General features: G+C 41.5%; 1 protein-coding gene across 3 annotated transcripts in view; it reads left to right on the top strand.

Annotated features, from left to right (window-relative positions):
* Pcca (propionyl-CoA carboxylase subunit alpha) overlaps positions 1-26,439 on the top strand; it is a 304,568-nt gene that overhangs the window by 22,646 nt on the left and 255,483 nt on the right. The window contains exons 3-6 of one of the 3 annotated variants that reach the window (XM_032917891.1): positions 4,318-4,365; positions 4,457-4,525; positions 21,394-21,507; positions 23,321-23,374. In XM_032917891.1, the coding sequence (XP_032773782.1) occupies positions 4,318-4,365; positions 4,457-4,525; positions 21,394-21,507; positions 23,321-23,374 (285 nt within the window). Of the gene's footprint in view, positions 1-4,256; positions 4,366-4,456; positions 4,526-21,393; positions 21,508-23,320; positions 23,375-26,439 lie in introns of those variants that run through there. The other 2 variants (XM_032917889.1, XM_032917890.1) reach the window with 2 other exon arrangements.

Raw genomic sequence — 26,439 nt, 5'->3', positions numbered from 1 at the left:
ACTTTTCTGTACTTCAACAATTACTAATGCTGCTGTCTGCTGTACCAGGAAAATGCAAGAGCTACCCAGCTATCAGCGAAGAACAGACAGTGTAAAAACTATAAGGAAATGTGCTTTCGCTTTGTGTTTAATTTCGGTTTTAAGGAAGTAGAGGTTTAAGATCTGGGATTTATAAAATTTATGAATCTAAAAAATTATTAACAGTGGTCAAAGCCTTGATTATGTAGCTGTAGTGAATAAAAGACTGGGTTCAGGCTCTGGTGGAAGAATGAAAGAGAATGAGAACAAAGAAGAAAAAAGAATGGGTAACAGGAAGAAAGGAGGAGGAGGAATGAGGAGAATCTCTGGGCAGAGGGAGAGCATGTGAGCTGACAGCCTGCATCCACTACTGACTCAAGTCAGTATTGAGTCAGCACCGCTCCATCCCCCCTTCTCAGGACCATCCTCACGCTGAGGCTGGACCTTGGCTCTTTTAACTTGGGATTCCAGAGAATTAGGGCTACTAATTCTGGGTCTTCGGTGTGGCAGAGTATCCTGGTGGTGGGAATGTCTGGTGGATGCTGCTTACCTCATAGATGATAGAGAGCAGAGGGACAGTGGGGTCCTGGGCAAACTCCGTCCAGCACTCAACCACAGGGACCAACAATCTGCTTTCTTCAGCTAGGTATTTCCTGAGCTTCCCCATGTAGTATCTCCTGGTGGAGCTACCCTTTGTTCAAGTCTTTTGTGGGGGTCCCTTAGTGTCCAAAGTATAGCAGTTTTCATTTGAACCTGTCATTGACTCCTTATTAAAATTAAATTAAATTAATTTTTATTTTTCTATGAATGTATATATGTATGTACTGGATATGTGTATGTGTGCATACACATGTGTAGACATCTGTGTGGAGGCCAAAGGTCAATGTCAGATATCTTCCTTTGATTGCTCTCCACTTAATTAATTAGTTAGTTTGTTTATTTTGAGACAGGATCTCCTTTGTAGCCCTGGCTGACTGGAATTCACTATGTAGATGAGCCAGGCCTCAAACTCAGAGATTGACCTGTCTCTGCTTGGGATTAAAGGTGTGTGCTGCCTCATCACCTTTCACCTAATTTATTGATACAGTGTCTCTCAGTGACTCTGGATCTCACTGATTGGCTTTATTATCTAATCTTTGAGCTCCAGGGATCCTTTTGTCTCTATATACCTTCACTCCCAGTGCCCAGAGCTCGAGCCACAAACCTTGCCATTACCCCAGAGTTAGAGTCACAGACCTTGCCATTACCCTAGAGCTCGAGTCAGACATGTGCCAATTCACCCAGCTTTTGTATGAATGTTGGTGTTTGAGCTCAGGTTCTCAAATTTGCACATGGGTGCTTTACCAACCGAGCCATCTTCTCGGTCCTTGATTTCTTCCTCATTCAACATTTTATTAGTGACTCATATCAGGTTAAAATAATGTAGGAGGAATATATTTATCAATAAGAAATGCATCTACTTGGATAAATATGCACTGTCAAGCATTTTTACTTATTCGCTTATTTGAGATGTGATCTCAGACACATGATTCTCTTCCCTTAGCCCTCTCAGTGATGAACTACAGCTGTGTATAGCCATGTGTATCCCTACAAGAAGTTTTTAAAGCTTGAACATGTTAATTTGTTTCTTATTTGCTCTTTAAAACAAGACTTGGTTTAGTGGTAATTTGTTTGATGTGAACAGCAGGCTTGAGAGGCTCAAAGTTAGGATGGGCCAGCTCAGTGTTAGGGCCTGCTTTTATGTGCTTGATCTCAGGCGGCATTTATGTCAGATAAAGAGAGCCTGTACTGACACACTCTCCTCGTGTCAATCATGGGGTGCTCTGGCATGAGTACTGCATTGAATTTGGGTCTTCCCACTGGTTCCCCTTGCTGACCACGGTATCCTGCTGCTCAGAAGCATTCAGTACCTGACTGACTAGAGTTCTATTTTCACTCCTCCACGGAGTACCTGGAAGACAGAATGAGCGCATTCCTTCTCATATTCTATGAATGGGAGAAGGGCCTGGTGGTTTAGAGCTCATTAGATAGGCTTGGCATAGAGAACAGAAGGCAAGAAAGAAGAGAGCAGAATGGATGACTAAGAAGGGCTTCAGGAAACTTTGCACCATCGTTAGTGCAGCTACAGAGTAGTCCTGGAGGGGCCCACTGCCTCATGTGGTACCCAGAGCTCTTGTGTGCAAGGGTTCGGGCTCCTGAGTTCTGGTTCTGCTTCTCTGTCTTTCTTCAGGGCACTACCTTAGCGGAGGCCCTTACAGAGAGCGCAAAGTCTCTGTTCTTTAAATGGCAGTCAGTCCTTCCCGTATCTGCTGTGTCTGTCCTGAAGTCCCCTATTTTATCTAATGTGTAGCCCAGACTGAAAATCCTTGTAGCTTTTTGGAGCAACCTTCTTTCTTCAGTATGGCTGCCTTCGTATATTCTGTTCATGCCACCACTTTGCTGTACGCAGGATCCTGGACACAGCGTTAGCATAGCACTTAGCACAGTTGGTGTGATCGCACCATGCTGTCCACTGAAGGTGCAGTTGATGCTGATAATTGTTTATGTGTGTGTGGATGGATTCAAAATGGGCTTACTCCGTGTGTGCATACTCTCAGACACGTGCAGCCTATTTGGAAGACCAGCTTTGGGGCAGGGACAGGGCATATCTTCAGTGCTTTACATTTTCTGAGGGGCTGAGGGATGGCTCAGCTGTTAACGCACTGTTGTTGTTGCAGAGGAGCACATCTTAGAACAATTTGGCTCCATTTCCAGGGTGTTCAAAACCCTCTTCTGACTTCTACCAGTACCGAGCACACACATGCACACACACACATTCAGACAACATTTATACACATAAAAGTAAATAAAAAGTTTCTGAGGCATAGATATCTGATTTATTTAAAAGAAAATTCGTTGCTGGAAGGCTGCCGCGCTGATCCATATTGAGTTTGTGCAGTGCTTGAGTGTGTGAGGTGTCAGGTGCCAACATTGACTTTCACACGCACCGTTTGCTGGTTACACAGATAGCTTGCAGGCTGGCACCAGTGCCAGGAGTGAATACCAGCCACTAGAGCTAACAGGTCTGTTTTTTAAACTTTCTATTGATTTTTTGTGAGTTTCACATCATTGTACCCTAATCCTACCCGTCTCCTTGTCCCTTTGTTCCTGCCCCTTACCTTCACAACCCCCCCAAAGAAAATACAAAACAAAAATAAAGAAAAAACAAAGCGAAAAACCAATCTTGTCATGGAAGCTGTGGTGTGTCAGTGTGTCCCACAGTGTACCCGTCTGACCATACACACCTTTACTTGCAAATGTTCATTGCTTAGTAATTGGTCTGGTTAAGAGGCCTCTGGCTTCTGCTACTCCATCAATACTGGACGCCCCCTGGATCCTCTTGGAGATCCCACAGCTGTGGATCTGCAGGATTGGCCCTTTGACACCTGGCTGGGAGCTGAGTTGTTCAGCCCACTCCCTCTCCTGTACCTACACCAGTAGGGTGAGCTCTCCAGCACTAGTTAGAACTAGACTGTTTCAAATGCAGCTCACATGGCTACGTGTGTTTTTCTTAGGAAATACATACTGTTCAACAGTTATTGCTGCCATTTGGATAAAGGAAGGTGACGACCTCACAGTCTCACACCTGGGTAAGAGTAGATTATCTCAAGGGTCCATGTGACCGAGACTGTGACTGCCTCCGAGTTTCTTTAGGTTGGGACTTTACCAGGCAGTGCGGTTGGTCTCAGGCTGGTAGTACAAGGCACGTGTGTTACAGAGGTTAAGTCTTTCCAGTTTTAAGATTTCAAATTTTCCATATAGGCTAAACTACTATCTTCCCTAAGACGCATGAGTGCCTTCTATTTTATTTTATGTGTATGAGTGCCTACCACCATGTTGGAATGTATACTATGTTGTGCCTGGTGCCCCAGGAAGTCAGGAAAGGGTATTTGGTCCCCTGGACCTGGAGTTACAGATGGTTCTGAGCTGCCATGTGGGTGTTGAGAACTGAGACTGGTTCTGGGAGTTGAATCCAGAAACTTTGATGTGGTAGGCATGTTTCTTTGTGGCAATCAATATAGTTTAATTATTTAATAAGTTAACCTAATCAATTGGTGCTTTAATCAAGTTATTATAGTGCCAGCTCCAATTAGATGAATTTAATTGCTTTCTGGTTGAGAAAGGAACATATTATTTATAGCATTTACTATTACTCTAGAAAGTAAATGTTTATTGATAATTGTGGAAAATACTGTTTTTTGTTTTTGTTTTTTAAATCTCAAAGTAATATTAATGATTTTCTTTTTTGTCTCTTGTCAGACTTTTGATAAAATTCTTATTGCTAACAGAGGAGAAATTGCTTGTAGGGTGAGTAGATTTGAATTATTTTCTGTTTCGCTTGGAAATACATTAAAGCTCCTTTGCATGTGGATCTTAACAAGTGCTGTGTTTTGACCAGGTCATTAAGACTTGCAGGAAGATGGGCATCAGGACAGTTGCCATCCACAGTGATGTTGATGCCAGCTCGGTAAGTAACTTGTTATTCAGTCCAATCAGGACTTATTTGGGTCTACTAGAACAGAAGCGAAAGACACTTGCTTTATGTATCCTTCACTTGCAAAAGGTATGTTCACTTTCCAAAACCAATAGTTCCCTGTTATCACAAACATAGTGGAAGCATTACAATGTCTTAACTAAGTTTTTTCTCCAAGATTTAGACCAAGACTTCCAGGCTTGTTGCTGGTCAACAAAAAGCTTAAGCCAAAGCCTGAGAAAGTTAGGTTGGGAGATGGGTGGGGCTGTTTACACAGTGCCTGCTGTGGGCATCTCCCCAGCATAGCCCCAGCATCACTCGGGAAGCTGGCATTGCCCGATCTCCCCAAATGTGTTCACCCGGAAGTTTGATAAAGGAGAGAGAGGCTGATGCTGATTGGATCTGAGCAGGGGAAGGTGCAGCATAAAGCCTTTTTAACACAGCAGGCATTTTCTAACAGTAACGAACTGTGAATGAGTGCAGAGAGATCCCGTGGGGAAAGAATGCAGAGCGTTAGAGCTTCATGGACCGAGATGTGAGCCGCTATACTTAAGGCACTGTTTCCCCCTTATATCACTTCTAATAGTTCAGTAATTAATTTAGTAGAAAGATCTTTAAAGTATGGTGATTTTAATAAAAGGTGTTCTATTTGAAACTGTTACTTATTTTGTCTTACTGTGACTTCTGTTTAAAAAATCTAGATGAAAGAATTACAAACTAGTTTGCTGAAAATAGATGTTAACTACATAATTTATTTGATGGCTGTATTGGAAGTATCTTTTAGTAAAAAGTAATTAAATTTGTTTTGCATATACAGTTTGGTTTGAAAAAATTGATCCTAGATCCTTTGCTAACTTTTTAAAAATTTGATGATTTCAGTAGTAGTTATTTTCATCCTCATGAAGTTTCTGTTCACGATGATCCACTAAGAGGAGCTGGTCTTAGTGCAGGACCCGGGGGTCTAATTGGGTTGTGTTGTGTTTGTAGACGATCCTGCTTGGGTTGCTCTCATTCCTCCTGTAACCTCAGACTGCGAGCTCTGTGCTCGCTTTGGTGCATCTGCTCTGATATGTCTGTGCCATTTTAAATTTTCTGTAGGTAAATGTATATTGCTGCAATTGTCATTAGTTCGGTTTGTGTTCTGTAACCAAGCTGAGTTTTCTGATTGTACTTGGAAGATACTGCTTGGTAGTTTTCCTGTCTTTGGTTGGTATCAGACTGTCTTAGCAGACTGGGTGTGGTGGCACATTCATTTAATTTCAGCATTTGAAAGGTGGAGTCCTGCACGTCTCCGAGTTCCAGGTCAGCCTGGTCTAGAGAGTGAGTTCCAGGAAAGCCAGGACTATACAGGGAAACCCTGTCTTGAAAAACAAAAATAAAACAACTACCAAAAAAATTTAATTGAATATCTTAGCCTTGTGGATTGAAAAGTTTTCTATTTTGATAATGATCAGGTAAATGGAACTGGAAACATTTACAAAGTGTTGGCAATATTAAAGTGTTTGGTAAGGCCTGCATGTGGTTTCTTTTTGGGTAGGTTTTTTTACTTTTTGCTTTTTGTTTTTTATTTTTGGCGGATTCTCTGTTGTTATTCTGAATTCGTGTGTTTCTAGGAATCTGTCCACGCCATTTAAGTTTTCTGGTTTATTGGTAAGACGTTGTTTGCAGTATTTATTTTTTAACATTTTATTTCTATGAGTGGGTAGTCATATCTCCATATTCATTCCTGACTTTAGATGTTTGAGTCTTGCTTTCTTTCTTGGTCTCATGGTCTAATCAGACTATGGCAACATAGTACCATAAATGTGATAGCTTATAAACAATAGGAAATTAATTTTTATAATTGTAGAAATTGGGAAGTGGAGATAAGGGCACTGGAAAGTTTGATGAGAGCTTCCTTTCTGTTTGCAAATGAAGCTTTTGAGCTGTAATCTCACATGTGGAAGGGCTGGGAACCTTTTTCATGCATCTTTTGAGCTTGGTAATCTTATTCACGTGGTCTTGACTATGACCACATAGCATCATTAGACATGCTAAGTAATGTTCCAGAGACAAGAACTATAGAATGGTGGATAATAAAGGCAAAAATAATTTTGAGTTGAGTTTCTAGTCTACAAAGGATGTGATTTGAATTAATGTGAAAATTAAAATTAAAAATTTAGGACTTGCATGAGGACATGCAGGTTTTATACAGGAAAGCTAAATATTTCATGTTAATCATTTCTGAGTTACTTTGTATGTTTTGCTTTCTAAACCCTAGTAAACATAGTGTTTTTGTTTTGAAATTGAACAAAGTGTAAATGTGGAAGGATGGCCTGGAGTAGTGGTTCTCAACCTCTCTAATGCAGTCGAGTCACCTCAAGTCACGGTGATCTCTAACCATAAGGCTATTTTCATTGCTACTTTATAACTGTAATCTTGCTACAATTATGAATCATAATGTAAATATCTGTGTCTTTTTTGATGGTTTTAGATGACTCCTGTGAAAAGGTCATTCAACTTCAATAGGGGTCTCGACCTACAGGTTGAGAACCTCTGGCCTAGCGGTTTCCCAGGAAACTTGACAGGGAAAGCACATTCTCAGTTGGGGTAAGCTAGGGCCATTCCTGTTAGAGGAAGGGGAGGAGACAGCTCTGGAATAAGGCTACTGGATCTTGGGAAGAGGGCTGATGTGAGAGAATTCCTTGACTTGCTAATGAAGGTTTTATCATAATTATGTTGACTTATAAGGTACAGGACAGACTTCTCAGCACAGTGAGTCCCTGTTTACTGCGACTTTAGGCAGTTCCCGAGAGGCGTGGACTGTATTTCCTTGGTTTGGTGAGCAGATGGTGACTTTGGAGACTGCTGCATCTCCAGATGCACTCAGATGCCCACCATCCATCCTTCCTCGTATTTCAAGTGAAAACTCTAAAATGTTTTTTCATGTAAAGGAATTAAGGTATTTTCTATTAAATTACTAAAGTTAGAAACTTGATTTTTGAGAAAAAAAGATTTTTAGTCAAGCTAAATTGAGAAGTCTAGACTCTTCATTTCAGAAGAGGAGAAATGATTCTGTGTTTCAACTCTTGGCCCTGGCTTTGCTGTTCTCCCATTTCATTGCTGTGTACAATCATTTAACTGAACACTGTCTGGTATTCACAGGTGGGAAACAAGGCCCTAACATTAGGAAAGTATTTATGGTGACTTCTGTCGCACCCAAAACGCCTGCTGTTTGGAGTGTGACTCCTGGTGGGTACGGAGTCTCCACCTTAGGACTTGGTAATGAGATAGAGTGGTGTATTCTGGGATGGCTAACAGTAAGGTGAGGTAGTCATCATGTTTTATGCCTACCCTTGATAATATTTCCCTGCTGGCTGGGGAGGAATGGAGGACAAGAGAACTTCGTGTTGCTTAAGTAATTAGTGTATGTTGGCTCCAGCTGAACAAGCTGGAGGGCGGTGATGGTACCTGGAACTGGACTACATCACCGTACACTGTGGTATGAGACCCGAGGCAAACACTAGCATTTTAGGAGGTTGTTGGAAAAGCTTCATTTCATGTCTTTAAATATATATCATCATGAATTAGTATATTTATATCTTGGTTAGCACATCTCCAGTTTTTCCTCAGATCCCTACCAAGATTAGTGCAATTGAAATGTAATTGTTTTGAGCGTTTTCCTCCTTTAGATGACTTTCAGGCATTTTCAACTGTTTCATGCTGGAGAAGAGTGGTTTTTTTTTTTTTTTTTTTTTTTTTTTTTTTTTTTTTTTGTTTGCTTGTTTGTTTGTTTCAGTCTGAGACAGGAGTCTTGTTCAGTCTCCCAGTGTGACCGTGCACTCATCTGCAGCCGACCAAAGCCTTCTGGCCTCAGCTTCTCCAGCAGTTAGGATTTCAGGCTTCTGTGTTACCGGGCTTAACGTGTTGTGTTTAAGTAGCATCTCTTTTTACATTTACTTTATTATATCATCATAAATCCTTTATCTACTTATTTACTTTCTATCTCTCTATCTCTCTATCTCTCTGCCCGCCTGCCCGCCCGCCTGCCTGTGTGTGAGTGTTTTGCCTACAACATGCCCATACATGACCACCATGTGTGGGCTTGCTGTTCACAGAGGCCATAAGAGGGTGTTAGATCCCCTAGGACTGGAGTCACACAGACAGTTGTGGACCACCTCGTGGTTTCTGGGAATTGAATTCAGGTTCCCTGGAAGAGCAGCCAACGCTCTCTTGGCTCTTTAACAGTGGAGCCATGTCTCCAGGCCTGCTGTGTGCACCTGTCAGGTGTGTGGTTAGAGGGTAATTTGCAGGAGTCCTTCTCCCACCACCCTGTGGGTGTAGGAATCAAACTCTGGACACCACAGTTGGTATTAAGTGTCTTTGCTTACTGGACCATCTTGCCAGCCTCTTAAGTTAATACTTTCTTTTTGTTCCTTTGTCTTTTTTTCTCTAGATAGGGTTTTCTGTATAATCACCCTGGCTATCCTGGAACTTGCTTTGTAGACTGGGCTGGCCTCGAACTCACAGAAACCTGCCTGCTTCTGCCTCCTGAGTACACCGCCACGCCTGGCTAGTAACACGTTCTTAAGTTGCCTTTAGGATATAGCACTTCCTAACAGTTAGGCCACCCTTGAGAACCTAGGATTGTTCTGAGTATTTTTATTGGTATTAAACAGATACTGTCATCCTTCAGTGAAGAATTTCCTTAGCATATAAAGTCCACCAGAGAGCCACTGGGCAGCTAGCTGCTCTTATGCTGCATTTGGAGGTCTCATTGATTAGACTTACTCTGGTGATTAGGTAATTAAAATGCTATTAACTATTTTGGGGAGGGGTGTTAACAGGGTGTGCAATGAGGTTTCACTGCGTTGCCTTGAGCACCTTGGCTTTAGTGATCCTTTATCCTCACTGTCCTGAGTAGCTGGAACTTACCGTCAGGGCCTTTGGGCCCAGCAAATCAAAGGGTTTTTGAATGGGATATTTGCTTAAAATCTCACTGTTGTTCACTTTTCTTATAAAACTTAGCTATTCTTTTTAGAGCAAGATATACTGTATATACTTATGCAAATTTGAAACATTAGACCTTTCCTTGAAGAACTAATCAGGAAAAGAATGCATTTGAGATGTTTAGACATTTTTTCTGCTATTTTTGTCTTTAGAAAAACTTATTCTGCAGAAACATTATACTCTCTCAATTTTAAATGTTTTGATTATCTTGGCTTAGCTAAATTACTTCCTCTGCATTTTGGGGCAAAATGGAATAGGATAGGATCCCTGGTAGGAATTTGTTCACATTAATATGGCTCATCAGGGACATTATATTTAATTGGAGACCCTGCAGAACAGTGGCAGGAGGCTTGGAGAGAATGATTTAGCATTAGCAACAGCCCGTCTGGGAGCTGTGCACTAATCAAGGTGCTGGAGTGTTAGTGCTGGGGATGATGGGAACTATGACGATTATGACATGTAAGCATGCCTGTGCGAACTGGACAGGCAATGAGTTAATCAAGACGTGTATTAAATGGCTCCCATGCTGATTCATTATTATCTACCGTAGTGCCTGTCATGTTGTGTATTTAAAAAATACAATTATTGCCGAATTCAGTATGTACTCAAGCTAAATTCAGCCTTCACTCTCTTATTTTCAACAAAATAGCCTCGATTTGCTTTGTCCATATAAAAATAGAGAATTGTGTCAATTGTGCTGGTTCTGTGAATTGCATTTTAAATAGTTCCCATCCGTTTAACAGAGTGTACCTCTGACTTCATGTTCCTTTAAGAGTCTGCTTAGCCCTTTCTTATGTTCATCATAAGTACTCTGACTCATTTCCTTCTGCATAAGTGATCTGGGTTCAAAACTGCAATTTATGTGTCTTTATTTTTCAGGATGAGAAATAATTCAAGCATTTCAGAGAGAAACTAATATTGAATACATGGTGCTATAGAAGAATCAAAGCATTAACCTTTCCACCGTCAAATGCTCTAGAATCAGAGAGGGTGGACCCTCCTCTGTGTCGTGGGTGGGCTCTTTATGCCAGGTAGACCCATTCTGGGCCCAGCATGCGTAGAGCCGTCTGCCATGAAGCCATCCATTAGAAATGCTAGAAATGTACATATTTTTGGGGAAAAGGAACTGATAAATTGAATTCCTTTAGAAAATAAATTGAAATGCAGCATAAATCCATAAGCAAACTGTATTTTATCTGTAGACAAATTTATATTGGCACTGTAGAGATGAACACAGTTTTTAAAAATTATAAACACTGTCAAATTTAATAAAACTTTGTATGGAACTGTGACCTTTATTTATTGACTTAATTAAAGCAACATTATGGCTGATGCTTGAAGTGCTAGCCTGTGGGTGGCTGTTAGTGAAGTCCGTTATCCGTGCAGTTTGTGATAGTGGTCAGCAGTGACAGGAGTCAAACTTGCAACCAACACCCTCCCTTGGGAGCTGTGGGCTCAGCAGGCAAAATTGTCACAACCCAGCAAAGCTGCTTAGCTGACTGATGGCTTAACCCCCTGGTGTTCAGGGTAAGCCAGTCATTCCAGTGAGGAGGGGCTGTGACTTTATCCAGGAGTTGGGCAGAAATTGCATCTGGACGGAAGAAAAGTCTTGGCATTAATGTCTTCATGTATGAACTATTAGATTCATTTGTATGTTCATGTAACTGGCCATTTAATGGAACATTCCAACTGCTTTTCCTCCTACTGTGTGTGATGGAACTTGAACCCAACGCTGTATCAATGCCTGCCAAATGCTGCATGTCCTGAACTCGCCAGAACTTTTAAATAAACAAAGCCCAATGCAAGACTTACAACATTTTACTCTTTTGGTCTTAAGTTTTTACTATAAAGAAGGACACTGTTGCTATTCCTGTTGCTGTTCTCTCACTTGGACAGCAACGTTCACTTAGCCCCAGCCAGGTGCAGGCTTTAGTCTTCTGTTTACTGTACCAACATTTAACAACTTGGCTTTTGCAGCAAAAATTCTTACTAGCAAAAATTAAGAAGGTCCTGGCACATACTCTCCCATTATTATAAAGGGCAGATTTCGACAATCACGTCACAGATCAGAAGTTAGGGCTGGACTGCAGCTCACTGGTCAAGTGTTTGCCCTTTGTGACTAACCCACCCCGAGCTTGGTCTCCAGCAATATATACACATAGTGATTTGAATGACAGCTTCAAAGGAATGAGTGTATTCTACTGTTATCTTACCTCGTGATGTGAAATAAGACCTAATCATGGCCTTATTTTTCTCTAAGCTTGTATTTAAGGGGGACTGGAAGTCCTGCCTATTGGTTAAAAGTAATCAAATATTAGAAGACACAGCTTAGCCTCACTCTTACGTTCTAGAGTTTACAAGGCACTGTGTATATGGCAGTGAGCTGTGCCAGCATTATTGCTTATGTGCTGTATTGATTTCCTTTCTCATTCCTATGGCCAAATTCCTGGCCCAAAGCTACTTATTGTCTCACAGTTCTGACAGATGTAGTTCACACAGAGGGGGTAGCATGGCAATGGGAATAACTTGTTCTGTGGTATCAACTAGGAAGCTGAGGCAGAGGCATGTCAGTTCTCAGATGGCCTCTTCTCTTTTTATTCAGTCCATGGTATGGTGTCACTCACATCTAGTTCACAGCCGCACCCAAAGGCTTGCTTTGCTAATGCCTTAAGGCATTTATTGATGCGATGGGGCTAACAGCTGAAATCCAGTGCCCTGTTATTACTTGATATCTGCAGGGTACTAGAAACGCACAGACTTATGCAATGGGACCACTGGTTTCAGACTGGAACCGTTGCTTCCAGAGCTGCGAGGACTACCATTTGGTAGACTGCAGTGCTGTTTCAGGTTCTTTGTTGCCCTTGAGTAGTGGCCTTCTGTCCTCTCTAGCACACTGCTTTCAATACGAAGTGTGTGAAAAGCCCTTCATCCATCCATCCATCCATCCATCCATCCATCCATCCATCCATCCATCATCCATCCATCATCCATCTATCTATCTATCTATCTATCTATCTATCTATCTATCTATCTATCTATCATCTATCTATCATCTATCTATCTTTCTATCTATTTTGCTTTTCTGAGACAAGGTTTCTCTGTGTAGCCCTGGCTGTGCTGGAACTCCCTCTGTGGACCAGGCAGGCCTCGAACTCTAACCCAGGGTCATTTGCCTGCCACTGCCTTCCTAGTGCTGGGATTAAAGGTGCGTTACCACTGCACCATGAGGGTTTGTTTTGTAAGTCAGTGCAGTTTACAGTGTGAGTGAGGAAACATCAGTGGAAGAAGAGTGACCTGGAACAGCCTGTTCTCTATTCTCATGGTGCTTGTGTTCCAGTGGTAGAGGAAGGTAGATGTAATTATTGTGCTGGGTTTATGAGAGAAAGCAAATCTCTTCCTTTCTTTTCTGTCTCTCCTGTCTTTTTTGTGCTGAGGACCAGACCTGGGGCCTTGCACACATAAAGCAAGGACTCCACTATCCAGTTACAACATCCTCAGTTGTCCTTCTGACACCTGTGCTTGGATGCCTTGGGACGATTTCAAATTCAGAATCAGAGCTCCCAGGTTTCTGATATTTGTATATCAGAAACTATAATCAACTATAGAGCAGTTGATTATGGTCACTACTCGTGCTTTGGTTTTTCATCGCTTATTAATGACCAAGTCCGTATCCTAAGGGTTGGTGGCTTGGAGTACCTTTCTGCTCTGAGCCACCATCACATCATAGCAGCTTATATGGTCAGCAGCGTGACAGAAACTGCCTGGGTTAAGAATTCTGCGGCTAGAAGGTTGTGACCGCCTGATGTCATCACAGTGGTGGAGGGAAGCAAGAGATGGGAGCTTTGAGTTACAGGACACAGGGGCTCCGAATGCTTAAAAACAGCTGATGTGTGCTGTCTAGAATGGTGTTAAAAACTGTGGTTTCTGACGATGGGTTAGCAGCGGTGACAACAGCCAGTAGAAAACGAATGGGGAATGGATGTTTAGATGTCGGGAAATCTAGCAATGTCTCAATCATGCTAACATAGCAAAGGAAAAGTTTATATGGTGATCTGTAGATGTATATATAGATGTATAGAAACTACAAAAAGTTTGTAGTTTCAGTCATGAAAAATTAAAACATTTGAAAGATTCTGTCAGACTGGTAAAGTTAATTTCTTCTGGACTATTTTATTTGTTGCTGATTGTGGGGTGGCTTCTTAGTCTGTCATGTGATCTGGAATTACGGTCTGTGGCTCTGCTTTCCTCTTTCCTGGGTTTTCTCTCATTCTCTCTCTTCACCTGCTTCTTCCCATAAACCCCCGAGACAGTTAACAAAACAACACTCAGTTCTCCTGACTAGCGATTTCCCAGTGGCCCCAGCTGGCGTTGTGCGTTCTGGATCCATGTCTGCATCTTAAGATCATGTGTAGACACGTGCAGCAGGCCAATCACAGATGCTGCTTCTGATCTCGACTTCAAAAGCTGTAGGAGCTGAAGCAAAGAACAGGCAGCTCCACCCTAGCCTGTTGTTAGCTGGTGGCCATCTTGTCCCAGACTCATGAGGGACCTGCCCCTTGCATTTGGTGTTTCCTGCTTCCCAAGAAGCTGCTCACAGTGGGTCAGCACCGTGTGTCCTTGTGTGGTTTCCCCTGCGTGTCGTGTGGCTTTCTCCTTGTGGCTTCATGAGGTGAAGATGCTGTCCACATCGTCTTTGGACGGTCTTCACTGCTGTGCACTTGAAACAGGAGCTTTGAGGTGTGGACTCTGTGCAGTCCTCTTTCCTGCTGCATTGTGGTGCATTCATTGCCTGTGAAGACCGGAGAATGCCCATCACACCATTGTGTTTTTGCTTAATTTCAAAGATCTATTTGTACAGGCTCTGAATTTGGAAATAAACCTGTAATGCGACCACTTACAAGCTTTCTGAGTGTGAGTGAGTATGCCAGTGGCACTCAGATGTCTAGATGTTAATTCGACTCCCTCGACCTCCAGTCACTCACCTAGCTGCCTTTCTGCCTGTCTGTGCCGCTTTTAGGCAGCCATCATGGTGGCTGCCTGGTTGGAGCAGCAAAGTTATCCAGGATGGTCATGTTGGAGTTGCGTGTGAGGCTTTCTCTGAGTTGGAGCCCATGCTGAGGAAGTCTTCTGGAGGACGTGGGGCAGGTGTGCGTGTCTGCTAGAGAGCATGCACGCGGTCTGAAAGCAAGAAACGGTGTTGTGAAGTGGTTTATTCTGTTGACAACTGCATGTTGAGTTGATTCTGTGAGTCAGTCATAGAATAATTCTCAGTCGATGCTGTATTCCCCAAATGGATACTAGATATTGAGTAAAGGAGCCTTTATAATTAAATCTAGGCCAGTGTCTTTCATGAACTGTTCTAATTAAGTGTTGTAGATCCCGAGGCTGTACTGATGCGGCTCGCTCAGTGCTTTCTGAGCGGGGAGGAGATTTGGTTTCAAAATGGCAGAAACCACCCACTCTGTAAGGTTTCCTGTATAGATGTCTCCTGACTTCTCATAGCTGTCCTAAAATCTTGATTTTACAGTTTTGTAAAGTGTCACATCTTTGTAGAGACCCTCATTCAAGTTTGGAGTGTGGATATTTTCCCAGACTAGCTGTATATAATACGAACTTTTTTTTTTTTGATGCTGGATAGTAGCAGGAACTGAAATCAGGAGGGAAACAGCCAGCACACTACAGTATAGTTTACAGAGAATTTAAGGTAGGGTGTCCTCTAGGCTAGTTGCTGAGGTTTGGTTTGGAAATGTTCCTCAGATGACATGCTGAGAAGTGCTTAGTCCCTGGCCTGAACTGTTCTAAGGCAGTAGAAGCTTTAGGAGGTGACCTGTGCTTAAGGGGATCATGAGCCCTAGCCCCTCCTTCATCTCCTTTCTTTCCTTCCTCTCCTTCCTCTCCTTCCTTCCTTCCTCTCCCCTTCCTTTCTCCTTCCTTCCCTTCCTTCCTTCCTTCCTTCCTTCCTTCCTCCTTCCTTCCCTTCCTTTCTTCCTTCCTTCCTTCCTTCCTTCCTTCCTTCCTTCCTTCCTTCCTTCCCTCCTTCCTTCCTTCCTTCCTCTCCTCCCTCCCTCTTCCTCCTTCCCTCCCTCTCCCCTTCCCTCCCTCTTCCTCCTTCACTTCCCCTTCCTTCCTTCCTTCCTTCCTTCCTTCCTTCCTTCCTTCCTTCCTTCCTTCTCCTCCTCCCCTCCCCTTTCCTTCCTCCTCCTTCCTTCCTCTCCTTTTCCCTTCCTCCCTTCCTTCCTTCTCCTTCCTTCCTTCCTTCCTTCCTTCCTTCCTTCCTTCCTTCCTTCCTCTCCTTCCTTCCTTCCTCCTCCTTCCTTCCTTCCTTCCTTCCTCTCCTTCCTCCCTTCCTTCCTCTCCTTCCTTCCTCCCCCTCCTTCCTTCCTCTCCTTCCTTCCTTCCTTCCTTCCTCCTTCCCTTCCTCCCTTCCTTCCTTGCTCTCCTTCCTCTCCTTCCTTCCTTCCTTCCTCTCCTTCCTTCCTTCCTTCCTCTCCTTCCTTCCTTCCTTCCTTCCTTCTTTCTTTCCTTCCTTCCTTTCTTGCTCTCCTTCCTCTCCTTCCTCCCTTCCTTCCTTCCTTCCTTCCTTCCTTCCTCTCTCCTTCCTCTGCTCTTTTCTGAACAGGCAGAGGGATCAGTAACCTTCACATATACTCTCCACTGTGTGATTGTAGACCGCTCCTCCCAGTGAGCCTCAGGCAACCTTTCCTCTTAGAAGTGGGCTCGTGTCGTTTAGTGTCGTTTACAGGAACGGAAAGCTGACAGGTGGACTTAGCACACTTCCTTTTCTGTGTCTGTTTTTGGGACATAGTTGCATTTATCTCAGATTGGCCTTGGAATCACTGTGTGACACAGGAGGACCTTAAACTTCTGATGCTCCTGCCTGTCTCTACCTTTCAAGTACTGTGGTTATACACTATACACATATTTACACTGTGCCCAGTTTATGTGGTGCTGGGGCTCTAACCCAGTGTTTGGTGCAGGCACTCTATAAACTGAGCTACATCTTTAGTCCTTTAAATGTGGATGTGTGTGCCATTGTATGGATGGAGGTCAGGATACAGCTTTGGGGGTCAGTCTTCTCTGTTCACCTTGTGGGTCCTGTGGATTGGATATGTCTTAACTTACTGAACTATTTCATTAGCCCTTTAATACACTTTCGGCTAATGGTATAATCTATTTACAGTGGGATCACTGGTATGCAACCCATTATAAACGGAGGAACAGTTGTAGTTTTTCTTCTCAATTAATTATATTTTCACATATCAAAATTATACATTAAATAATTTGTTTTTTTGATAATTTCATATTGCTATCTGTTTTCATTACATATGAAAAATTGTGGCTTATGATTAAGGGGCCCTCTTCATTTTTTGTGTGTGCACATCAGGGGAAGATTCTTATTTGGCATGTAAATTTCATAACATTAAATATTTTCTCATGAGAATTAGCATTTGAAATGATCTTTTCAGATTATCTGGTCCTTTTGGTGAGTGTCATGGAAACAACACAAAGGGAATTGAATGTAGGTTTTATTTGTTATTTATGTTTACTTATTTAATTTATTTGAGATAGGGTTTCTCTATGTACCTCCGGCTAGCCTGAAACTCACTGTGTAGACCAGGCTGGCCTTGAATTGATGGAGATCTGCCTGCCTTTGCCTCCTGAGTGTTACATTTTGGCAAAGAGTCTGGCTATATTCTGTTCATATCTTGAAAATCTGAGTTGAATTCAGAAGTATGAGTGAGTTCATTAACAAGTAATAAACTTCCAGATGTGGTGGCGTAATCCCAGCACTTGGGAGACAGAGGCAGGTGATCCTCTGTGAGTTTGAGGCCATCCTGTTCTACAAAGTGAGTTCCAGGGCTGTTACACAGAGAGACCCTGCCTTAAAACACACACACACACACACACACACACACACACACACACACACACACACACAGACATACACACAGACACTGGCACAGACTCACACACAGATAAACTAAGGGGTAGAAAGATGGCCCAGGGTGTCTGATGCCCTCTTGTGGCTGAGTGCAGCAAGTACACTGGTAGTGCACAAATACCAGCTAAGTCCTAAGCTGTTTGTCAGGGGAGATGGCAGAACCAGGCTGTGGCATGGTTACTGCTCCACACTGTGCTGGTCAGCTCACCATCACTGTGACATGATATCTGAATTTAATCCCCAGGATCATAAAATACCAGGCGCCGAGGCACAGAACTGTAATCCTAGAACTCAGAAACCAGAGCCAGGAGGATCAGAAATCCAGGGTCATTTTTACCAGCATTATGGGTTTGAGGCCAGCCTCGGATACATGAGACATTGTCTCAGAAACAGAGAATGAACAAACAAACAAAAACCCCACTAATAAAAAATTTTAAATTGAAAATGTATTTTCTCCATTAGATTGAAGTTGAGGTGCTCAATTATATTTGCTGTGGGAATGTTCCTCTTAATAGAATGTAAGTCGGCATAAGCTCTAGTTTGCAATATTTATATTTATATGTTCAGGCATTTTCCTACTGAAGCACATGTCTTTATCCACACAGTTAAGTAATTAGATTTTTGCATGAGTGGTGCTGGCTCTTGAACTCAAGAACTCTCGACAAGCATAATTTTATTTTAAAAAAAGACAATGGAAAGATGACTCTTTAAAAAAAAATAACACCCTTGAAGTTCCTTATTTAGGAAAAATAGGCTGATCCAAGCAACTCTTCTACAAAGAATTAAAAACAATAAAATAAAAATATAAAACTGTTTGTGCATGAAAGAAACTAGCAGTCTCTTTTGAAAAACACTTGATTTTTTGGGTATGGAGCAGTCTTACTACAAACACATTGCTTTTTTAAAATTAATCATTGGATTAATTTGCCTCAGTTTAAAGTTTGTGATTGCTATATTTTTCTTTTTTTAAATTAAATTACTTAAAATCTGTTTTTTTTTTTTTTTTGGGATGGTGAAATATTTCAAGCATAAAGACTTTGGTAAGCAAAGTCTCTTCAGAATTGTACAGGTGCTTCTACAAAGTTAAAAAATAAAAGTAAACCAAAGAAAGTGCCTCCCACACTGTGTACAGCAATAACAACAATGTTCACCTGGTAGCTCAAATGGGGTTTCAAGAGCTTTTGGAATAAGGTCTTACTGGGAAATTCACTGTGTAGACATGTTGGCCTCAAACTTGCAGACATCTGCCTTTCTCTGCCTCTTAGTATTGAGATTAAAGGCATGTGCTGTCATGCCTGGCCCCAGTTTCAGAAGTTTTTTATAGTTTTTTTTTTTTCTTTTTTTTTTTCCCGGAGCTGGGGACCGAACCCAGGGCCTTGTGTTTGCTAGGCAAGCGCTCTACCACTGAGCTAAATCCCCAACCCCCCCAGTTTCAGAAGTTTTAAAAGCTAGCCTTTCTGCTTCACTCTGTTACTGTCTCTGTGGCAAATAAGGTAAGGGGATTCTAATTGGTCTCCACCTCTGCCCCGAGGCACATACTCCATCAACTCTGGCCCTAAGCTTAGCTAGACTGTGAGTTTGTTGGGATCGATCTGTCTGTCTGTCTGTCTGTCTGTCTGTCTCTCTATCTATCTATCTCCCCATCCTCTGTAGTGAAGGAGACAGAGAAGTAACTTATTTCTGAAGACAGAAAAGCAATCCTTTTAGAAGGTGTGTACAGCCCTTCTCTGTCAAGTCCACTGCAGTTTCAACCTTGTTGGGATGCATAAGGCATCAGAGTATTTATTAGAGCAATGTGAGTCAGCAGCAGCACTGTGTTGGACTCTGAGCTTGTCCTTGGCACGTTGCCTGGGGTTGTGAGGTGCGGAGAAGCTTTACCTGGGGTTGTGAGGTGCGGAGAAGCTTTACCTGGGGTTGTGAGGTGCGGAGAAGCGTGTCTACTGTGGCAACTAAAGAACCACAGGAAAGTTAGGTGCGCAGCACATGGAAGCTCTGAAGGCAGGACTAGAGTCTGGAGTTCCAGTGCCACCAGAGTCTTCTTTCCCCTTTTCTGTGTGTGTTCATTGAAGAGATTTTGGGCATTTGTGTATCTTTTAATTTTTCTCACCACACATGTGGCATTGCCAGATCCATTATTTGAGAAGGTGTCCTTTGGGTGTAGCTCAACTTTATCTTCAAAGACAATGACTTACTATTGTGGTGGTTTTCTTTTTTTCTTTAAAGACAATAGTTTTACCATTTAATAATACAAGTTATTAAATAAATAATCATCCTGAATATTTTAGCACATAGCATTGTTAGGAAAATTTAAAAAGAATTTAAAGCATAGTCTTTCTCTTGTATATCATCAGGACTGGTGAAGGAAATACACACATCATAATAACATAGATGGTAAAGACGTTCAAATGAAATTCTTAGGTGGAGTTGATTCATTGCCAACATTGTGAAAGTTCAGATTAAAGGAAGGTCATCCAAATGTGACGTGCCCAGGAAAAGTTCAGCACATCCTGTCAGAAATAAATTATATAAAGTAAGTGTGCATTTAATTCTCACAGCTATGCTTACCTGGAGCATGCATTGCAACAGGTTCATTAAGTTTTCAAAACCCACAGCTTTAATTACAACAACAAATTGATAATACCAGAGTCTGAGGTGTCTTAAAGCAACAGAGAAACGTGGAGCTGGGAATAAGCCAGGCAGAGCTGAGCAAAGGGAGAGAGCCTGCTTAGAAAGACAGTGTGTTTAAAAGCCTTAATCGAGGCTGGGAGCTTGCCTCATTAAAGGAGTGTAAGTATTTGAATATCTCATATTAAAATATTGATCTGTAACTTCCTTGAGTTGTTTATTATTTACCTTTTAATATGCAATGGCTTTATTACTTAATTGGAAATTTTTCTATGAATTAATAAAAGTAATTCAGATTTTTTCTAAAAGTCTACTTTGTTAATCTCTAGATCTTATTTCAAAAAGTGGTTTTTAAAAATTAGTTCAAAACTAAAGGTTATAACTTAGAAACATTGAAATTTTTCTACTGTAGATTTTCTCAGTGGGGAAGTGGATCATACTTCATCAGGTGTATGTTTATGCCCACTTTTATGTATCTGCCTTTCAAAATAATTAATCTGACTGTGAGTTTCTTAAGCTATAAAATCATTAGGAGATACCACTTCAAAAGCCTACTATGACTATTTTCAAAAGGGTAGATTCCTTTTGAAATTCAACAGTTTATTCTTTTCACTATTGAATGCCCACCTAACTTCCTTTTACGCAAAAACACATAGAACAAAACACAGTTATGTAAGTTGTCTTAAAAATAGACAGCACATGCCTGAATTTGATGCATTTAAATAGGTTGAGCATTTACTATACACATCTTCTTCCCTTTTTTCAAAGACGAAGTGTAAAATGGACAAGGCTCTAATGTGAGAGTATTTAAGTGTTTCTCAGAATTTTCTGGTTCATGTGTTATGATATTGAACTCTTTAGTCCTGGGCTTTAATTTGAGCCTGGTGCCGACCTGATGCTGTGCAGGGACTCATTGCATCCATCCATTCAGTCCCTCTAATTATCCCCACTTCCTGGGGAGCTTGCTCAGAACTGGGCATGAATGCGCCTGTTATTAAAACATTGGGCCAGTCTGGTTCCATGTAGTGAGATACTTTTTGGTATCGTATTTATGCATGGATGAACTGGAGAGGGGATACAGGTGTGTTATAGAAATTGTTTGGTTAGGCATGTGTAATAAATGAAGTCATGAGTGATGCAGACCCCGGACCTTTTTTGTTGCATTATTGTTTTTAGTTAATATTTGAAAAGAAATTTGATTCTATGGGTAACTGTGAGACAACCCGACTTGCAGTTTTGCATCTGTTGATGGGTGATTATAATTCTTTTTACAGAGCATCTGTAATACAGAGATTTTTCTCTTTAGGTTCACGTGAAAATGGCGGATGAGGCTGTCTGTGTTGGCCCAGCTCCCACCAGTAAAAGCTACCTCAACATGGATGCCATCATGGAGGCCATTAGGAAAACCGGGGCCCAAGCTGTGAGTCTGAATGAACCTATCTACTGCAGCTGTTTCATATGCAGTGAGCAGAAAGCTAGAGTTTGTATTAGAAAAAAATAAGGAAGAATGATTGAAAATGCTGTTGCAGTCAGTTTGTGTGTGTCACATGAGTTAAATGTGGTCGGATTTGCTACTGGAAATCAAAGGCTTTGCAGCATCTGGCAGTGTTGGTGGCTGATGCTGCAGGTGTCTGCTGGGTTCAGCTCTCACACCAGGGAGCAGCCTCGGTTCAGTTCCACATTTGCCAGGAAGAAAGAAATCCCAATTAGTTTTGAGTATTAACCCTTTCAGTAGAATAAGAGCATTAGAAACAAAAAACAAAGCCCCCAAACTTCTGTATTATAATCAGGTTCTGAAAAGACTGTTTAAATTCCCATTTAGTCATTTAGAAATTGTGCACACTCAGTTTCACTGCTAGAAATAAAATGTCTATTTGCTAATTATCTCAGTCTGTTAGTGTCAGCAAAATGCTAACAACTTAGATTGATAAATCCTTTCCCCACCCCCAATTTGGGTTGGATGGTGTCGAATCCAAGGAAGAATTAGTTTCTGACATCAGGTATAGTAATTTTCGCTTGTTGCTTTTAATCAGAGAACTAACTTTCCACTTAATGTTAAAGGCAGTGCTATCTGGCCCTAGCCAGGAATGCCTTAGCGCTCTGCTCATTTCTTTAGAAAGATGTGTTTAAATAAAACTTCTGTTCTATGATTCCATATTGTGGATTCTTATAGCACATTAGCACTTAACAGAAGTAAAACTTGTACTGTTTTAACCCTCGCTTGTCAGAAGTCTCCAGTGGAATTTTCTATTTAGATGAAATGGTGCAGTGAGTCTTTTCCTATTGTGCAGTGGTTAGATTATTCTGTTCCATGTCCCTGACACTTGGCTCGGGTTCAAACATCAGATTTGTAGCTGTTTCAGGTTCCAATCTGGCTCCTTCAGGAACCTGGCTCTCCTTTTAGCAGAAGTATTTTACCTTAGATTGCTCCAACACTGACTGATGTTGGTGTGGCTTATGGTCGGCTGTGTGGTAAAGTGAAAAATGCCTTGATTAGGACTGTACACTGGTTTATGGGGAAGATAACACCAACTAATTGTGGATGGACAAATGTGGAGGGAGGAGGGAAAGGAGAGTTACCAGAAGGGAAAAAATAGATGATACAAAGAACAAGTTAAACCAGATGTTCATCTGGGAGCAGTTTGACAGGCTCTGGGGAGCTTTTGAACACCGTTTGATATTAGAAATAAGGTATACTGTGGGATTTAGAGCTTGGGCTGGCTTGTTTGTTTGTTTGCTTGCTTGCTTGCTTGCTTGCTTGATTTATTTATTTAGGCAGAGTCTCTCTACATAACCCTGGTTGGTCTGGAAATCACTATGTAGACCAGGCTGGCCTCCGAGTCACAGCAGTCTGCTGGGGGCCTGTTTGTGGAGTGCTAGGACTAAGGGCAGGCACCACCACACCCTGACAGCCCGGCTTGAGTGCAGCTGCTCCTGAGGTTTTCATCTGTTTTGCCAGAGGTTGTAGATGGCAGCTCTTTGGCCCCCTAGCCCTTGGGAAGTTCTTTAAATTTGTTGGCCAGCCTCAGGAAAAGTCAGGTGAGTTTCTGTTGACAGAGTCACATAGATGCCATTGTGACCTGCTGACAGAGCAAAGGAAGAATTTGACTCTCTCGCAGAAAAGTGAAATGAGCTAGTCAGAGAGGAAGTCACCTTCAACAGTGGATACCTTGTGGCTTAGACAGACTTAGAATGTAACAAAGCTAAGAGAACCTTTTGTTTTCATTCCAAAGGTACACCCAGGTTATGGATTCCTGTCAGAAAACAAAGAGTTTGCAAAGTGTTTGGTAAGTCTGTAATAAGCCAGAAATGATTGTCTTATTCCAGAAAGCAGCATCCAGACACGAGTTGTTCACGTTAGACTCCTGAATTATAGAATTCTAATTGATTTACTGACTTTTTGGTGATTGTTAAAAGTGAATGTTTTCATTCTGTAATCCAGGTCTTGATGAGTGATTATCAGAATAGAGAAGAATTAAAGTTACCATTCGGATCCATTTGATTTGATCCATTATTTGATCTGACTTTAAAGTGTAAACATGGAGCTGGAGAGAAGGCTTGGTGGTTGAGTATACACTGCTGGTGCAGAAGACCCAGATATGGTAACTAGCAGCACTCTAAGTCTACAGCACAGCTCCCACTTCTAGCTTCTGTGGGCATTTGCACTCAGGTACACATACTCCACAGACACATGCATACATGTAATTAAAACATAAAAATAAATATTTATGTGAATAAGCCAGGTTGTTTGTTGACTTGCTATGGGTACTCATTTTTTACTGTGAGCATAGGAAATGAGGCCAGATTTTTCCCCATTTTTATTCTAAACAGTGACACGATCAGATCCTTTTGGTTTTATTTTGGGAAAAGTACTTTTAAATGATTTAAATGTTGCCCTCATGGCATCATCCTAGCTAGGCAGATTAACCTATATTTGTATCAAACTAATTATATATAATTATTTTATATATTATATATTTACAGATACTATATATACATTATAATAAAATAATTATATATATAAAATTTTTAGATATAATTATGTTCAAGATGACACTGAAACCTAAGTTTTAGGAACTAAATATGATTTTGATTAATGTTAGAATTTTCGTAGTTATTGGATCAATTATGTCAGATATTAAATTATCTTTTTTTCCTTCCTTCCCTCCTTCCTTCTTCCCTTCCTTCCTTCCTTCCTTCCTTTCTTTTCTTTTAAGATAGTGTTTCTCTGTGTAGTACTGGCTGTCTTGGCACTCATTCTTCAGTCCAGACTGGCCTTGAACTCACAGAGATCTGCCTGCCTCTGCCTCCTAAGTGATTGGATTGAAGGTGTGTGCTACCTCGGGCTTAGATTATCTTACTTATTCTAATATATTAGATTTCTTTTTGTCCACACTTTGTAACTTGTACTTTGTTCTACGGAGCATTGTTTATATTTATCACTTTCTAGATGAAACTCAAAGCTCTCTAAATTTAAATTGGAGCAGTTCTATAGATTGCAGAATAGAGTCTAGAATTGTCTATTGTAACTTGCTTCCTTTCTGGATTAAAAACGAAGCCACAGGGTAACATCTGTCAAGAAAAGTCAGGTGGAAGTATATAAAGGTATAGATTATAAGGTATGATGTTGTGTACCCGAGTTGTCCTTGTGTATACCCCTTCTCTCTCTCTCTCTCTCTTTCTCTCTCTCTCTCTCTGGAATTTTCATGAAAATTTTGCAATAAAACATGATTTGCAAGCTGGAGAAATGGGTTAATGGTTTAGAGCGCTTGTTGATCTTGCGTTTTCATAGAGTGTAGTCTTTTATGTTTACATTTGTGTAAAGTGTTGGAAAGCTGATGTCTGTGGAACAAATATATCCTGCTTTTTTTTTTTTTTCCCGGAGCTGGGGACCGAACCCAGGGCCTTGCGCTTGCTAGGCAAGCGCTCTACCCCTGAGCTAAATCCCCAACCCCATATCCTGCTTTTTATCGATAAAGTTTTATTAAAGCCTACCCATGCCCACTCATTTATGTATTTGTCTATGGCTGCTTTTGTCTTGGAACAGCAGAGATGAGTGGCCTGCCAAGCCCTAGAATACATGCCATAGCCTTTTTAGAAGTTGGTGACTCTGGGTAGAGATGCGTGTGTGACACTCAGGAAAGTTAAACGAGATGGCCAGTGTGGTCATCCCAGATACTTGCTTGGCATTTCTGCCCAAGGCATTGGAGGCTATGAAAATGAGTCAGGTGTAAGCCCCACTCTTCACGGCTTCACAGCATAGGTGCGTGATTTTAATTCAGAAAAGAAATCACTGTGAGGGATCAAATTTTTCTCTGGATCAAGATAAAACTATCCCTCCACTTGGCTATTCGTATTGGAGAGGAGAGTGAAGAAGGACCCGCCTTTCTTTCCTGTCTCCCCGAGCTGTTTTGATAATCTTATCTTCTTCATTTCCTTTTGCCAACAATGCTGCTCCTCTACTGACCCTGACCACTCAGTGCTGCCAGGTAGGCGGCCTCTCTGCTGTCACATGCTCCCCACACTTTCCTCACTGCACCGAGCCTCTCCCTGCCTTTTCCAGCTTAAAAACACCGCTCATGGTTAACTTTCCTGAAGATTTTTTTTGCCTTTTTAATGAGGTAGATATTATCCTTCAGATTTCTAGAATACTACAGAAGTTAAAAAAAAATTCTTTCCCTGGCATACTATTGTTACGTTAAAATTGTTGCTGTTTTAACCTTTCATTGATGAACTGAAGAGCCTTTGTTTTTATCAGTCTCTGCTTTCTCTTTATCTGTCCTAGTGATTTCAACATAGTAATTTCAATGAATGTTAAAAATTATTGGAGACTTAAGGTTACGAGTTAAAAGGCCTTCAGCCTACAAAAGAACTTTCCTCCCATCACAAAAAGACGGGTTTGGATTCAAAAGACTGTTGTTTTTCTTTGCTTTGAAAATTCGTAGCTCACAACGAAGAGGCCCTCTTCCCTTTTTTGTATGCAAAAGGGCAAAATTCTTATTTGGCATATAACTTCCTGAATATCAAGTATGTTCCACAGAGTGTACCATTGCAGACGCTCTTTTGAGGATATCTGGTCCCGTTGGTGAGTGCCGTGGAAACAATGCAGAGGGACCAGGTCACCGCGAGCTGTGGGAACATTGTTGGCATGATGATTATTTTCCTCTCCACCTGGGTATATTCTTAGAAATTGGCTGACTTCCAGTGCCATTGTGGTGGGTTGCAGTTCTGTTTGCTAAACATTTGGGACTGGGAGGAGGAGGCGTGGTCTCTGTTAGAACCCGAGTGCTAGTAGGTGTGCATTCTTGGTACACTTGGTACACTCACCAAGCAGTGGTAGTCGTTGTGGTTG

The sequence above is a fragment of the Rattus rattus genome, chromosome 12, assembly GCF_011064425.1.
Source record: "Rattus rattus isolate New Zealand chromosome 12, Rrattus_CSIRO_v1, whole genome shotgun sequence".
In the NCBI taxonomy this organism is placed as follows: domain Eukaryota; kingdom Metazoa; phylum Chordata; class Mammalia; order Rodentia; family Muridae; genus Rattus; species Rattus rattus.
This window is presented reverse-complemented; position numbering and strand designations above follow the sequence as displayed.